Below are 13,308 nucleotides of genomic sequence, written 5' to 3' on the forward strand. Positions count from 1 at the left end.
ACTAGGACATACAGGCTCAGTGAAATGACATGAGATACGGGTCTGGAAGAAGTACATACAGAAAGACTGACAGGCAAGCAGGAGGCTGAAGTTAAAAAAATAGAGGCTGAACATACATGGGATTGAAAGGTGGCAGTGTAAAGGCAGAAAGATATGCTGAAAACCTAGAGCATAAAATAGTACTGTTTGAACCAGTAAACTGGGATTAGTGAAGATTGGAAACTGGCATGAAAACTAGGTCAGAGAAGAAGCAAATAGAAGAACAGGTTGGGGAGGGGGGAAATGAAATATCTCTGCCATGTAGAACACATTTTCAGAATAGCAGAAATGAAAATCTATGTTACTGTCAGTACCTGATTAAAACTATTTTCCTAAGTGTCAGTCTCTGCCTCCTCCAGTGCTGGACATCAGGTGGATATGTATACGTCTGATAATTTAGTAAGGATATCAGCTGCATCTTTTGCTTAAGTGCAAAGATCTGTATTATGATGCGCTGGGAAGAAGACCCTCCCTAAATTCTGAGTGTTTACAAATGTATGTTCACGTACATACATGATAAAGGAAGAGCATAAAATTTGGAAATTCACGTGCTGAAAAGTTAAGAGTATCCCAAAATGGAAGTTCTTTCTGTAGCCTTAACTTATTCCTCTCTCTATTTATTTACATTTTCATACAGCTACAGTTATTGGAGTACAGTCTTTACACTGATTGAGTGCTATCCCATGGGGAGGTATACTGCTTTTACGGCAAAAATCAGACTGGTACTGGAAATTAATCCAAGTTAGGGAGTGAAGGATACTGTTGTTGTAGAACTGCTGCAATATTTCTTGCAGCAACAACATGGTTTGAATAGGACAGGAGAATGTTTAAAGGAGAGGAAAAACGTTAACCCTTGTTGGAGGCAACTGTTGCCTCTGAAGTTGAATTCTATTCTGCATCTCGCCTAGGCATCACACGGAATCTCTGTGGCAGTAATTTAAATCAGTTTTCACAAGTGTGCCTCATTTTCTGGATGTCCAAATGAAGACTTTGAAGTCAGGTTACAGAAGTTCTGAGCTCTCACAGCTGCAAAAGTGAAGTCAGCAGGCACTGGTTTTTTTGAAGTGCAATATAATGTTAAGTGCTGGGAAGAATAAAGTACTGCCTGTTTAAAACTGGCAAGGAAAAATTACCAAAACTTGCCCTCATTCTGTCTACATTCACTACTTGTTTATAATACTATCCTTTATTTTCTGGTTAGATTTTGAAAGTGAAGCATTCAGATGCTCTAAACAGGATTACCACAGAAATGCTCATGAGGAAATTAGAAAAATGTCTTCTCAGAATAATGTGAAGAGTAGGTTTCAGTAATTAACAGCGATAGACCTGTTCACTGAAATAGGATAAGAGAAAATACGGCATGCTGGCATTGTGAGCACAATCCATCCTTTGCATTGTATAATGCTGGAACTTTGTAAACTGTGGAGTTGTGGAAAAAAGGAAACTGAACTCTGGAAACAATTATTTCTTCATACAATTAAACTGTATCACAAAGTAAACCAGAAACTCTGATTCTTTTAAGCAGCCTTTGTTCTGACAGTTCCCTGAACTTTGAAAGCTTGTCTTTACAGCTTTGATACAATTTTTAAACTAAGTGTGTGTATGTGTATATGCTATGATACTTGTCTTTATGCATGTCATTATTGATTGAAGCAAACCCTTACTTTCCCTCTGAAAAAGCCTTGAGACAAAATGTGGATTCATTTCTAGGGTGTAGATATACCTTTGCCTTTGTTGTTTTTATGGCAAGCTGCCTGATCTGTCAGGATTTTTAAATTTTTCATTAAATTAATCATGGAAGAAACTGTATTTATTGTTTTTTTGATGTGAAGCTAATACATTCACTTACTGGCCACCAAATTTCAGCTATTTTTTTTAAAGTGCTTTACTCTGTATTTTTTGTGTGTTCTGGTGCTGAGAGCTAAATACATTCTTCCTTTTTTCTTTTTTTTTTTAACAGATCTCATTGTGGTAGTAGCCTCAATTATTGTTCTGAGCATAGGATCTAATGGACAGGTGTTTGCCACCTCTGCAATACGGTATGGTCTTGTAGTGACTGTAGATCTTCACAACTACAGATGTTGTTAGATGTATATCTAATTTCCCAATTTCTGAATTAGATGTATAAGTAATTTTCCCAATATAGGAAAAGTTACTATATTGAAACATTAGACAGTGAAAGACTGTGTGTCACTGGGCTTGGACACTGGTTGGGAAAGAGCAGGGCAGAAACAAGGCATATTAAGAATAGTGGGAATGCTGAAGCCAAGAGGAAAAACCTAAACTTTATGTCCTATATAAAACATCAAACAGCTCTCTTTCTGAGACAAAAGAGTATTACAGAACATTGGTTTATTTAAGAGGTAATCTAGACAGCACTTAACTCTGTACTTTTTGAGTATGAGTAATGGGTTTGTTTAAAGAGTAATTATGCTTCAGTGGATTTGTTTGGCAGAAGTAACTCATACCATACATGAACCAGAAACATTTGATGTCTCTAGTGTTTGTTCAGCTTGCATCAAGTACTGCAAGCTTGTTTTGGGAAGTAAAGTGGGTAAAGAGAAATAAGGAATGATAAGCACTGTAGGTGTACTTCCCACTTCTAACTTGCAAGAGGTGCTACATGTTCTGTTACAAGGTTCTGATTCCCAGTGCAGTCTGATCACTGGGAAGTGAGAATGTACAGTACTGTCTAAACTGTTTAGCTGTGTAGACAAACACTGGACAGAACTAAATCTGTAAAGTAATTTTAAGGTAACTGTTACCATAGAACATTAATCCTTACATGATGATAAAGACACACAGGCAGCATGAATGTGATTTGTCTGCTCATATAAGAGTAAAGGAGGGTAAATGGGAAAATTCGAAAGACTATTTAACTAAAATTATAGGAATGACTTTAATGGAAAGGTGCATGTGGCTTATATGTGGGGGACCTATATATAGATCTCCACCCTCTTGGCATAAGCAACCAGTAAGCTGTTGCATCACCTAGCTGTATTAGTGCTCACTTATATTGGTTAAATTACATTACAAGACAACCTATATTTGGTTGTCTTGTAATTCTTCTTGGACTCTTCTTTTAATTAATAGGTTTTAAGTGGATATTTTGAAGTTTCCTGCTAGATAAAACTATTATTCCAATGGCATATCAAAGAAATAACAAAACATGGTGTTGCTATACACAGTCACTGATATATGATTTGATAGCCAGGATTATTGTGTGCTTTCCAAAAAAAGTTACAATCGTTTGATTATTTGACTGTCAGCTGTGAAAGCTCAGAAAACCTGCTTTCTCAATAAAGGAAAAGTTGGGTCTTCCAGAAGACAGTATGCTTTCCCAATCTGAGTAAGACCAGTGACTGAAGGACGGCTGGCACCATGCTGAGTTTCTGGTTTGACCCAGAAAAATGCAGCCACCGTGGAATTGAAATAAGATGATTGAATTAAAAAACAATGCTACCCACAATAACAGCAAAATTTCAAGGATAGCTAAAAAGAGCTAAAAATACTTTCAGTGAAAAATGTTCATGTAGATGAATTTAACATTCATACTTTCCTGCTCTTCATTGTTTTGTGTCAGTGGTAATAACATAAGTGTAAGCAAACAAAGTTCATTATTGAACATACGACTAGAATGAAATATTTCCATTGAATAATATTCTGCCAAAGAACAATATAAATAATTCATTTTCTTTAGTTGAAAATATTTGGAGTTTATGATTCAATTATTGTCCTAAAAATCACAATTTACTATTTACAACTAGATGTTTTCTATAACTTGCATAAAAAGGACTTCAGTAATACCATGTTTGATTCACATTCTTTTGGCAAATAGAGAAAAAAGTTTGCTTATATTTATGTTAGCAAAGCTTGAAGCACCGCTGTTGCTAAGAAAAGGAGGCATTTGAGAATCACCTGTCCTGTGCAGAAAGTCCAAGAAAGTTCATGTTGTTCAGCCTGGAGAAGAGAAGGCTCAGGGAAGACCTTACAGCAGCCTTCCAATACTTAAAGGGGGCCTACAAAAAATCTGGAGGGGGGACTTTTTAAAAGGGCATGTAGGGATAAGACATTAAACTGAAAGAGGGGAGATTTAGATTAGATACAAGGAAAAAATGCTTCACTATGAGGTGAGGCCCTGGCCCAGGTTGCCCAGAGAAGCTGTGGCTGCCCCACCCCTGGCAGGTTGGAGGAGGCTTTGAGCAACCTGGTCTTGTGGAAGGTGGCTGTGCCTGTGTTAGGGGGTTGGAACTGTGATTCTATCCTAATTAAGTAAAATATGCAAGTTTCCTCTGAGTTAGAAAGCACATAGTTTAGACTTCTTTTTTTTTTTTAAACCGTGCTGTTGTTCCAGTAAGTATATCTAAATATATTTGAATATAATGAAATGTAATTAAACGTGCTATATACTGGATAGATACTTCAAGTTTAAGATACAACTGTAGCCAGAGACAGTGCTATCACATTTCTGTAATATGGCAGTATGTTAGTGTACATAGTCATATATGTATAGATAGAGCAGTATTATTCTTAATCACTACTTTCATTTCATGTCCTATTTTTTTTACAGAGGGATCCGGTTTCTTCAGATACTTCGAATGCTTCATGTAGATCGACAGGGTGGCACGTGGCGATTATTAGGATCAGTTGTTTTCATACATCGTCAGGTACTACATCTTTAAAGAGCCCTAGGATTTTGTTTACTTTAGTATATTGTTTTCATGGTCTTTAAGTCATAGCCTGTTCAGTTGATACCATGGAGGGAAGGGATGCCATCCAGAGGGACCTTGACACGCTTGTGAGGTGGGCTGATGCCAGCCTCATGAAGTTTAACCGTGACAGGTGCAAGGTCCTACACCTGGGTTGGAGCAATCCCAGGCACAGCTACAGGTTGGGCAGAGAAGAGATTCAGAGCAGCCCTGCGGAGAAGGACTTGGGGGTGTTGGTTGTTGAGAAAATGAGCATGAGCCGGCTTCAGTGTGTGCTCGCAGCCCAGAAAGCCAACCGTATCCTGGGCTGCATCAGAAGGAGCATGACCAGCAGGTCGAAGGAGGTGATCCTGCCCCTCTACTCTGCTCTCGTGAGACCTCACTTGGAACACTGTGTGCAGTTCTGATGTCCTCAGCATAAAAAGGACATGGAACTGTTGGAACAAGTGCAGAGGAGGGCCACGAGGCTGATCAGGGGACTGGAGCACCTCCCGTATGAAAACAGGCTGAGGAAGTTGGGGCTGTTCAGCCTGGAGAAGAGAAGGCTGCGTGGAGACCTCATAGCAGCCTTCCAGTATCTGAAGGGGGCCTATAGGGATGCTGGGCAGGGATTCTTCATTAGGGACTGTAATGACAGGACAAGGGGTAACGGGTTAAAACTTAAGCAGAGGAAGTTTAGATTGGATATAAGGAGGAAGTTCTTTCCTGTTAGGGTGGTGAGGCACTGGAATGGGTTGCCCAGGGAAGTTGTGAATGCTCCATCCCTGGAGGTGTTCAAGGCCAGGTTGGACAGAGCCTTGGGTGATATGGTTTAGTGTGAGGTGTCCCTGTGCATGGCAGGGGGGTTGGAACTAGATGATCTTAAAGTCCTTTCCAACCCTAACTATTCTATGATTCTAAAGGAACAGGTACTGTTGCAAGAGAAAAAGTACTTCGTAGGTCCATCATGTGTTTCTACCATTAAAATGGGAACTCTATACTTTACCTCAGGTCAGTAGCTAGCAGGGTACCCGTATCAGGTATTATTTTTCTTTTTTTAAATTAACTTTTTTTGTTGTTATCCTTCAATTTAATTTATTAAATCCAGTTATGTGGACTGCCTTTCATACTGCAAATACTGTTCACTGCCTTCACAGATGTGTTCCTAGCTTGGTTGTTCTGTGGAAAAACAAATACTAGTGAAAAAGTCTTGATAGAACAAGTCAATTATTTACATAGTTCTATTTTCACTGCCTGAATAAAGAGCTTTCCAATTCATTCTATAAATAAAAATACTAACTATGCTACGATAAATGCTAGAAAAGTTACTTATTCAAGGGTGTATTCACAGAGGTAAACTTGGCTGTAAATTGTTATATATCCATTGAAGCTTTGAAACTGTTATTCTGCATAAAAGTTCATTAAGCAGGAAAAGCTAAAATGTTTTAGTGTAGACTTCTAAAAATTTCTAGTTGAGGGCTTCATTTGGGGACTTCATGGAATCTCTCAATGAAAAGCTGACTTAGCTTTATGAATATAATAATGAACTTTTATCATTAGCCTCTAAATATACTATACTATGGAGGGCTAATACTGTGCTATGAATCTTTACATCAGACTTGTAACAGGCTTCTTTAACCTGCGCTTTATGAGTGTGGCTATGAGTGAGAATGGGAGGTACTTAATCCAAAAGATTAATTTTATGTTAAAATTTGCTTTTCTTCGCTTTATTTCTCTCCCCCTTGCTGTAGAAAATTTTACATCATGATGGGTGTGAAGCATTGATGCACACCAAAGTGCTCTAGTATAAAGCCTGCTTTTATCCTGTACAACTGAATGACTTTTAACACCTCAAGTTTGTGTGGTCTTCATTTATTAAGGTTGCATTGCCTGGATATCTAGCTAGGGCAGAGCTGATATCCAAACACACTTCCCCAACATTTGCTAACCTTAATGACAGAGGTGTCTGAGAGAATTTTTTACTGTGGGTTTCGAAGTTTTAGTCAAGAATCTGGAAATGCTATCTCCAAAATATAACGCTCAAGTCTTAAATGTCACAAACTTAAATAATTTCAATGATTTGAAAGGAAAAGAAATACCCGTGGAGAAGTGAATTTATGAATAAATGCACCTGAAGTTCTGCTAATCCAAAGCAGTGATTATGATAATATATAAAACTCTACAGATTTGTAGTACTTGTCAGAGCAGCTCACCCACTAACACATTAATAAAAAAAAAGTCAAAAACAGAGTTCTGTATTTACATTGGACAAGTGTAGCTGAAACCGTAGAATGGTACCAAAGGGAAGAGAAAATAAAACCTTTATTCCTGTCCAGTCTCTTAAAGAAATTTTTGTTTAAAAAGAAAAACAAAACAGAAACACCTCAGCTGCTTTTTCTTTACAGGCAGAGTACAAGGTCCTCATTTATTTGTTGAGTTTGGTACTCTTTCAGAAAAAAATGGGACTCTAGACCCTTAAACAATGTGAGAAAATAAATTCACATCTTGTGACCTGTGAAAATAACAAGCACTTGGACCTCTGTGGGCCCAGAAAAGCTTACTAAAGTTGTCACCAACGATTTCCATGTGTTTTGAAATTTCACATATAGCTGTATTAGCTCACTCAGGCCTGATTTGGCTAGGAAGTTCTTCTATTTTCAGCAGGTTGAGCTTATACAAGCATTTCTTGCCAAAAGCAACGAAACGTGAGTCAATATCACATGTGGGGATAGAAAGACATGGAAAAATCATGGAGCTTACTGAAAAACTGAGTTAGCCAATCCGGCTCCAGCTTGTAATCCTCTCAGTTAGTTTTACTTATTCCTCACCTTGCTTTGTGAGGTCTTCTACTGCTTTGAGGAGGGTGTTACTGATGAGTTGTGGAGTTAGGCTTTTCTGGTATTTTTCCTCAGTGTTGAATTTTATATTGTGTGGTCCTTATGGCAACTGAAAATATAATATGTCTAAGTCAAAAAAATGTCTCGACTCAAGTCAAGTCAAATTTGCCTTTATGCATATTTCTTTTTTATTCTTTCTGTTTCCTTCACATATATGTAACTGAAAGTCCTTGCTGAAAACAGTATTAAGCAGCACTCGCTGAAGCTCTTATCTATGAAAAAAAAAAATTCATATAAATGTAAAGTTTTAAAGCCTGATTTCCGCAAACTGCATTTTACTTTGAGATCATGCATCAACTCATACTATTTGACATTGGTAGACACCAATCTATCTATATCTCTTGAAGTATGTATTATTTCAAAATCTTCTGCACTCTCTCTTAAAGACATTATTTATTAGATGGCTACCATTGTTCTTAAATATAGGCATGTAGTATTTTCTGTATATATGCATATGTAATATTGAGTGACATTTAGAATAAGTCTAAGACAATTACATTTTTATCTGCACTTTATTTTAAGAGTTCAGTCTTTATATGAATACAGGACTGGAGCTGAGAGATGCCAATGGTGAAATAAGCCAATTAGTTCTGTTGATATTTCAACCACTTTGAAAAGATCTCAGAAGACTATGCACAGCACTGCTGAAAAGCATATTTTTCTGCCACTTCTGACAAAGTCAGCACTTAAGCCAGAAGTATTCCAGTTATCATCCACTCTCTAATTCTGTCCTCAGAGACAAAATCAAAAGAAAGCAGTGATGGCCATCCCTCAATAACATGTAAAATCTGTTAATATCTGAGATGTAAGCAACATGCCAAGTGTAACTATAAGATTTCTGTTGATGTGGAAAAAAGTCACAAATCTAGTAGAGAAAAGCAGAATGTTTTCTTTGTAAGCAGGCAACAAGAATTAGTCTCCCTTTCTGTTGTAGTTTTTTATGGATCACTAAACTTACAGTTTCAGGTGTTAAACAGTTTCATCTTGCATTGAAAAAAACTTGTGTAGGCAAACCAAAAAGTTGTGAAAAATTAGAGACATGAAAACTATAAATGTAAAGGAACTTTTCAGAGCAATGAAGTCGTACCTAGAAGTACACAGTAGTACACAAGTAACATCATTAGAGAAAAAGATGAGAAAACAAGGGTGACCAGCATAGAAATCTGAACTACTGGAAACTTATTTTATTTCCTCTTTCATCTGCCTTGTTTAGCAAACAGGCCTGAAAAAATTAAGGCTCAGTTAGAAAGACTTGCCCATGGACAAAACTAAATATTATAAAAATCCTTTATTTACAATTACAATGTTTTACAATGACAGAATATAGATGATGCAAAACTTAGGCGCTTGTTTGCTTCCTTTTTTTTTAATAGGAACTCATAACCACATTGTACATTGGATTCTTGGGATTGATTTTTTCGTCCTATTTTGTTTATCTTGCTGAGAAGGATGCACTTGATGAGGACGGGAAGACAGGTTTCTCAAGCTATGCTGACGCCCTCTGGTGGGGTGTGGTAAGTCTTTAGCAACAAAATTAGAACACGAGATTTCCTCTTCAAGTTGTGAATTTTTAAAAAAATATGTTATTTCTTTCTTTGCAAAATGTATTCCTGTAGGGAAGCTCAACAACCTTTTAAAAAGATACAAGAAAAAATATAATAAATACAATTAAATCCTTTTGGGATTAAGCTATATTGTGAAAGCATGATAGCAAGTCCTTAGCAAGGACATTGAATGTTTACAGATACAAAAAGTCCACATTGAAATCCACATTTCAAAAGAGTATAAATACGCTCCAAAACCTATACCACTTCTTTTAAACACCACTTAATTGTATGCAAAATGTTCATAACTTAGAAAGTATATTCCATTTGTGGAAGATGGATTAATAATGTTATTTTGCTGGGTCTTCTTGTGTAAAGCTCACTTTGCAGGTTATAGGTTCTGTGGTGGTTTTTTTAATAATTTCATGATTCACTGTAAAGTTAAATAGCTCAAGTATTTTGGATATCTACTATCAGTTAGGGTCAGTTCAAATCTTTGGTGAAATAAAGAAAAATATCATTAAGGGGTGAGTAGGATTTTGAGAGAATTGTGGTAATTATTGTCGGCATGCCCAGAATCAGTTGAAAAAGGAATAGATAGCTATGAGCAGAATAAGAGACCAGATTGTTTCTACACTCCCTTCATATGGCTCATCGTGTTTCTGACTGTGACTCATGCTTTCCTTCCTTATTAGCTGTTGCACGAACCATCTCTTCTCTTGTGGTTCCTTTTCCCCACTGGAGAACCCCATATATTTTATGAATTGGCTGTCTCATTATAACAAACCCAAGGAGATCCATCATGTCAGTGTTAGTGACAGAGAAAAATGAGAGGACTGGAACAGATACAGAGACACCAACTTCCAAAGAGAAAAGGTTATATTTCAAGAGTGATTTGAAATACAATAAACTGTACTTGTTCCTAGATGATATACTTGAAAAATGCCAACATAATTATTGGGCCATAAACCAATTGTTTATCTACAATCAAATAAACTGTCGAATAAGTCTGGGAAGGCAGACAAAAAGTTACTAATAGATATGTTTCTAATTCTTAACTTAGATGCTGCGTAAACCTCAACTTCAGCGAAGTATACAGAAATACAGATTATACTACATGTAGCCTAAGTTACCACTTTTTAAGTGATTCAGTATAAAAAAAAATTAACTATTAAATTCATATCATTAAGTTGTCAGGCAATCGTTTAATTTGTGAAGTATTACCTACAGCCATGCAAAACAATACAAACTAAGGATAATCTAGTAAAAAAGATAAATCCACTAAATGGCCAGATGGACCTGGTTATCTAATGTGTTGGGAAGAAATAAACCCATGAACTAGCCTATACAACAATCACTTGCGAAAGTCCTCAATAAAATATGATAAAGTTTTCAAAATATAAAACCTCATAGTTATAGACATGAGATAAGCTCTAGCTAGCAGAGGAAAAGGATAAATGTCCCAAAAGCATAGATTGTGCTGTATTTAAAAAAGAAAAGTAAAAGAATTAGGGTGTAATTGACATTATGAAAGATACCCCATGTCTACTTTAAGAAAACAAACCAGTACACAGGCTCACTTATTCTGCTATTACTTGAGTTCTTCAGCTCAAATATCAGCGTTCAAATGACTGAATACAGTGGAATGCAGCTATTGTTTCTGCTTTTATTAATGGTCTAGCTGAATAATCTGTGAGGTACATCTAATTAAAAGGGGGGCTGCTTGTGACAAGTTCAGTAGCATTAGGGGTCCCGTAAAAGTCTGTGCTAGTTTAGTTAAATCTATGAGAAATCTCTCATAATTTTTTCTAGTATAGTGAAGTTCCAAAGGGGGTTGTAGTACCATGTGATTTAGAAAGACACCAGTGAAAGAAATTAAAAGCATGTAGTTTTATTAGTAAGGAGGTCTTAATTTAATATGTAATCATTAAAGGATCGTCATTCATGTTTGCTCTGCACAATGTCTTTGGTGTTTCATTAAGTAATTCCTAGGCCTGTAACTGCAAAAGGCCAGAAATGCCCAGTTTCAGACCTGAATGGAAGGTCCCCTTATCAAACTGAGGGGAGCAAGGTAGAGTGGAAAAAAAAAAGGATTTCCAGCAGTCAGTTTGGGAACTAGCTATGGTTTTTAGCGTCCAATTCTGCCCATGTATGTTCATGCAAGGGGTATTCATGCATGTAATAAAACTTTCATGTGAAGTCAGTATGCTTTTTCCACCCTTCCATTTTACTTCTTTTAGCTCTAGTAATCCAGAACTTGCTTTATGAGTTGTATTGAATGTTCAGATATGGATTACAATGTATTTTTAAATGCTGGAAGGCACAGCCTTGATTTGACTAAAGAGTAAAAAATTAAGGTAAAAAAAATCAGAGTGTGTTTATACAAGCATATTTTGTTAATAATTTGGGCATAAGGAATTTAAAAGGAGTGCAGTTATAAAGACCAACAGATAAGTTTAAAACATGTATTACTTTACCCTGCTGAGATAGATGACATGGAATCTGTAATTCACAGCATATGTATATGCCTTGCAAAATGTTCAATAGGGGTTTTTTGTTGTTTTCCAGAACTTGACGTGTTTTGTATAATAGCAAGATAAAATCAGCTTTCTCTTTCTCTAGCTGTGAGAGGCACATGAAGAACACTGTTTAAATTGTTGTTTGAGCTTTTCAGACATCTAGGCCTCCTCAGCATTAGTGAGTCACGGTGCAGGTGCAGTTCACAGCTGGGAACAGTGACAAAGGACAAAGTGAATCAGTTTCTTTTTCTTTTCAAATCTTCTGTAACATAGAAACACAGATGTGGAGTTACTAGGGATTGAAATTTGATTTCACTTTTGCCTTTCAAAACTGAACCATAGGAAAATAATCTTGGTAGCAAGTATTTGAAAGTCTTATGTGTCTGACAAAAACCACAGTGTGTATTATGGGTAACATTTTGCTTTGAGTAGAAAGTGCAAGCTTGCTGAACTTGATACAAATGATTTGAAAGGCTTAAATATGAAAAAAAGGGAAAATGAAGAATGAATAAGAGTTGGAATTAAATGCTAACTACATTCACCCTCTTCAGTTAAATGCAAGGTTGTTCAACCTACATTTGGCAGGCACACAGATTAAACTGCAGAGATATCAAAGGCTTGTGGTACACGAAGCCACTTTCAGAAGTTATGGCATGTTAGAACACATGCAAAAGCACTTCCAACAGCACTATCAGTCTCCCAGTATTGCAACCCATGTCACAGCAGTTTTAGTCCTTCCTGGGTATTTCTTTAGGAAAGAAGGGCATGCAGGAGGGCTTCCGTTCTGTTGGCCCTTCCATGCTCCTGTCTTGTTGATAGTAATGCTTATTGGTTTTGCTACAAACAGGACTATTCTGTACCACTGAACTTGAGTTGAATAGTTGCTCTAGTAGGTGTTAACTGACAGAGATACTTGGGATCGATTGGTCATAATTTCGGTAATATATTTCAATTTCAGAGGCAGCAGTTTGAACCCCTTTATATTTACTATGTTTTTTGAGGTATGCAATTCTCTCTCTTCAAACTTCAGGACATCTGCCTATCTTAAAGCATGTGAGAAGCTCTGTTGACTTCTACCAAATTAGAGTTCTTCCTTTTTTGAAGTGTACATGTATGATTTCAGAGCCTGTGTTAGAACATGTGCGTACCAGCTGGAACGTGTCATATTAAATCTGTGTTGCAAAGGAGGTGTCATTTTTCAAAGTTAAGTTATTAAACATTCTCTGAGCAGATAACTAATAACTTTTGGATATACAAGGAGAAAGACGTTCTGGTTGTGATTAAGAAAGCCAGAGAATTATATTATTTATAATCCTTTCCACATACTTCAATGCATTAATTAAATTACCAAGAAGTAACCCTCTTAAGGTAGCCAGGGATAAACTTTCCGAGACATGTTCAGGCACCTGCAGGAATCTGCCAGCCAAATGCCTGCTGTAGAGATGGAAAAATCATCTTTTCTGTGGTTTTAGCTTTCATGCTGTCTTCCATAGTAACACTAAGGCAGCTCAACATTACTGCAGTTTGTTTTTAAGTCCTGAGTGCTGGAGAACTAAAAAAAACCAACCACCCAACCAAAAAACAACAAAACCCCCCAAAATAACAAGAAGCCTTTCATAAG

General features: G+C 36.8%; 1 protein-coding gene across 2 annotated transcripts in view; it reads left to right on the forward strand.

Annotated features, from left to right (window-relative positions):
* The window catches only part of LOC130608425 (potassium voltage-gated channel subfamily KQT member 1-like), a 466,916-nt gene that overhangs the window by 42,759 nt on the left and 410,849 nt on the right, over positions 1-13,308 (forward strand). For both annotated transcript variants that reach the window (XM_057426291.1, XM_057426299.1), the window contains 3 exons: positions 2,000-2,078; positions 4,610-4,706; positions 8,998-9,138. In XM_057426291.1, the coding sequence (XP_057282274.1) occupies positions 2,000-2,078; positions 4,610-4,706; positions 8,998-9,138 (317 nt within the window). The remainder of the gene's footprint in view (positions 1-1,999; positions 2,079-4,609; positions 4,707-8,997; positions 9,139-13,308) is intronic.

Source organism: Pezoporus wallicus, unplaced genomic scaffold, assembly GCF_028554395.1.
Source record: "Pezoporus wallicus isolate ANWC-B61680 ecotype Strahan unplaced genomic scaffold, APGP_CSIRO_Pwel_v1 scaffold_3294, whole genome shotgun sequence".
Lineage (NCBI taxonomy): Eukaryota > Metazoa > Chordata > Aves > Psittaciformes > Psittacidae > Pezoporus > Pezoporus wallicus.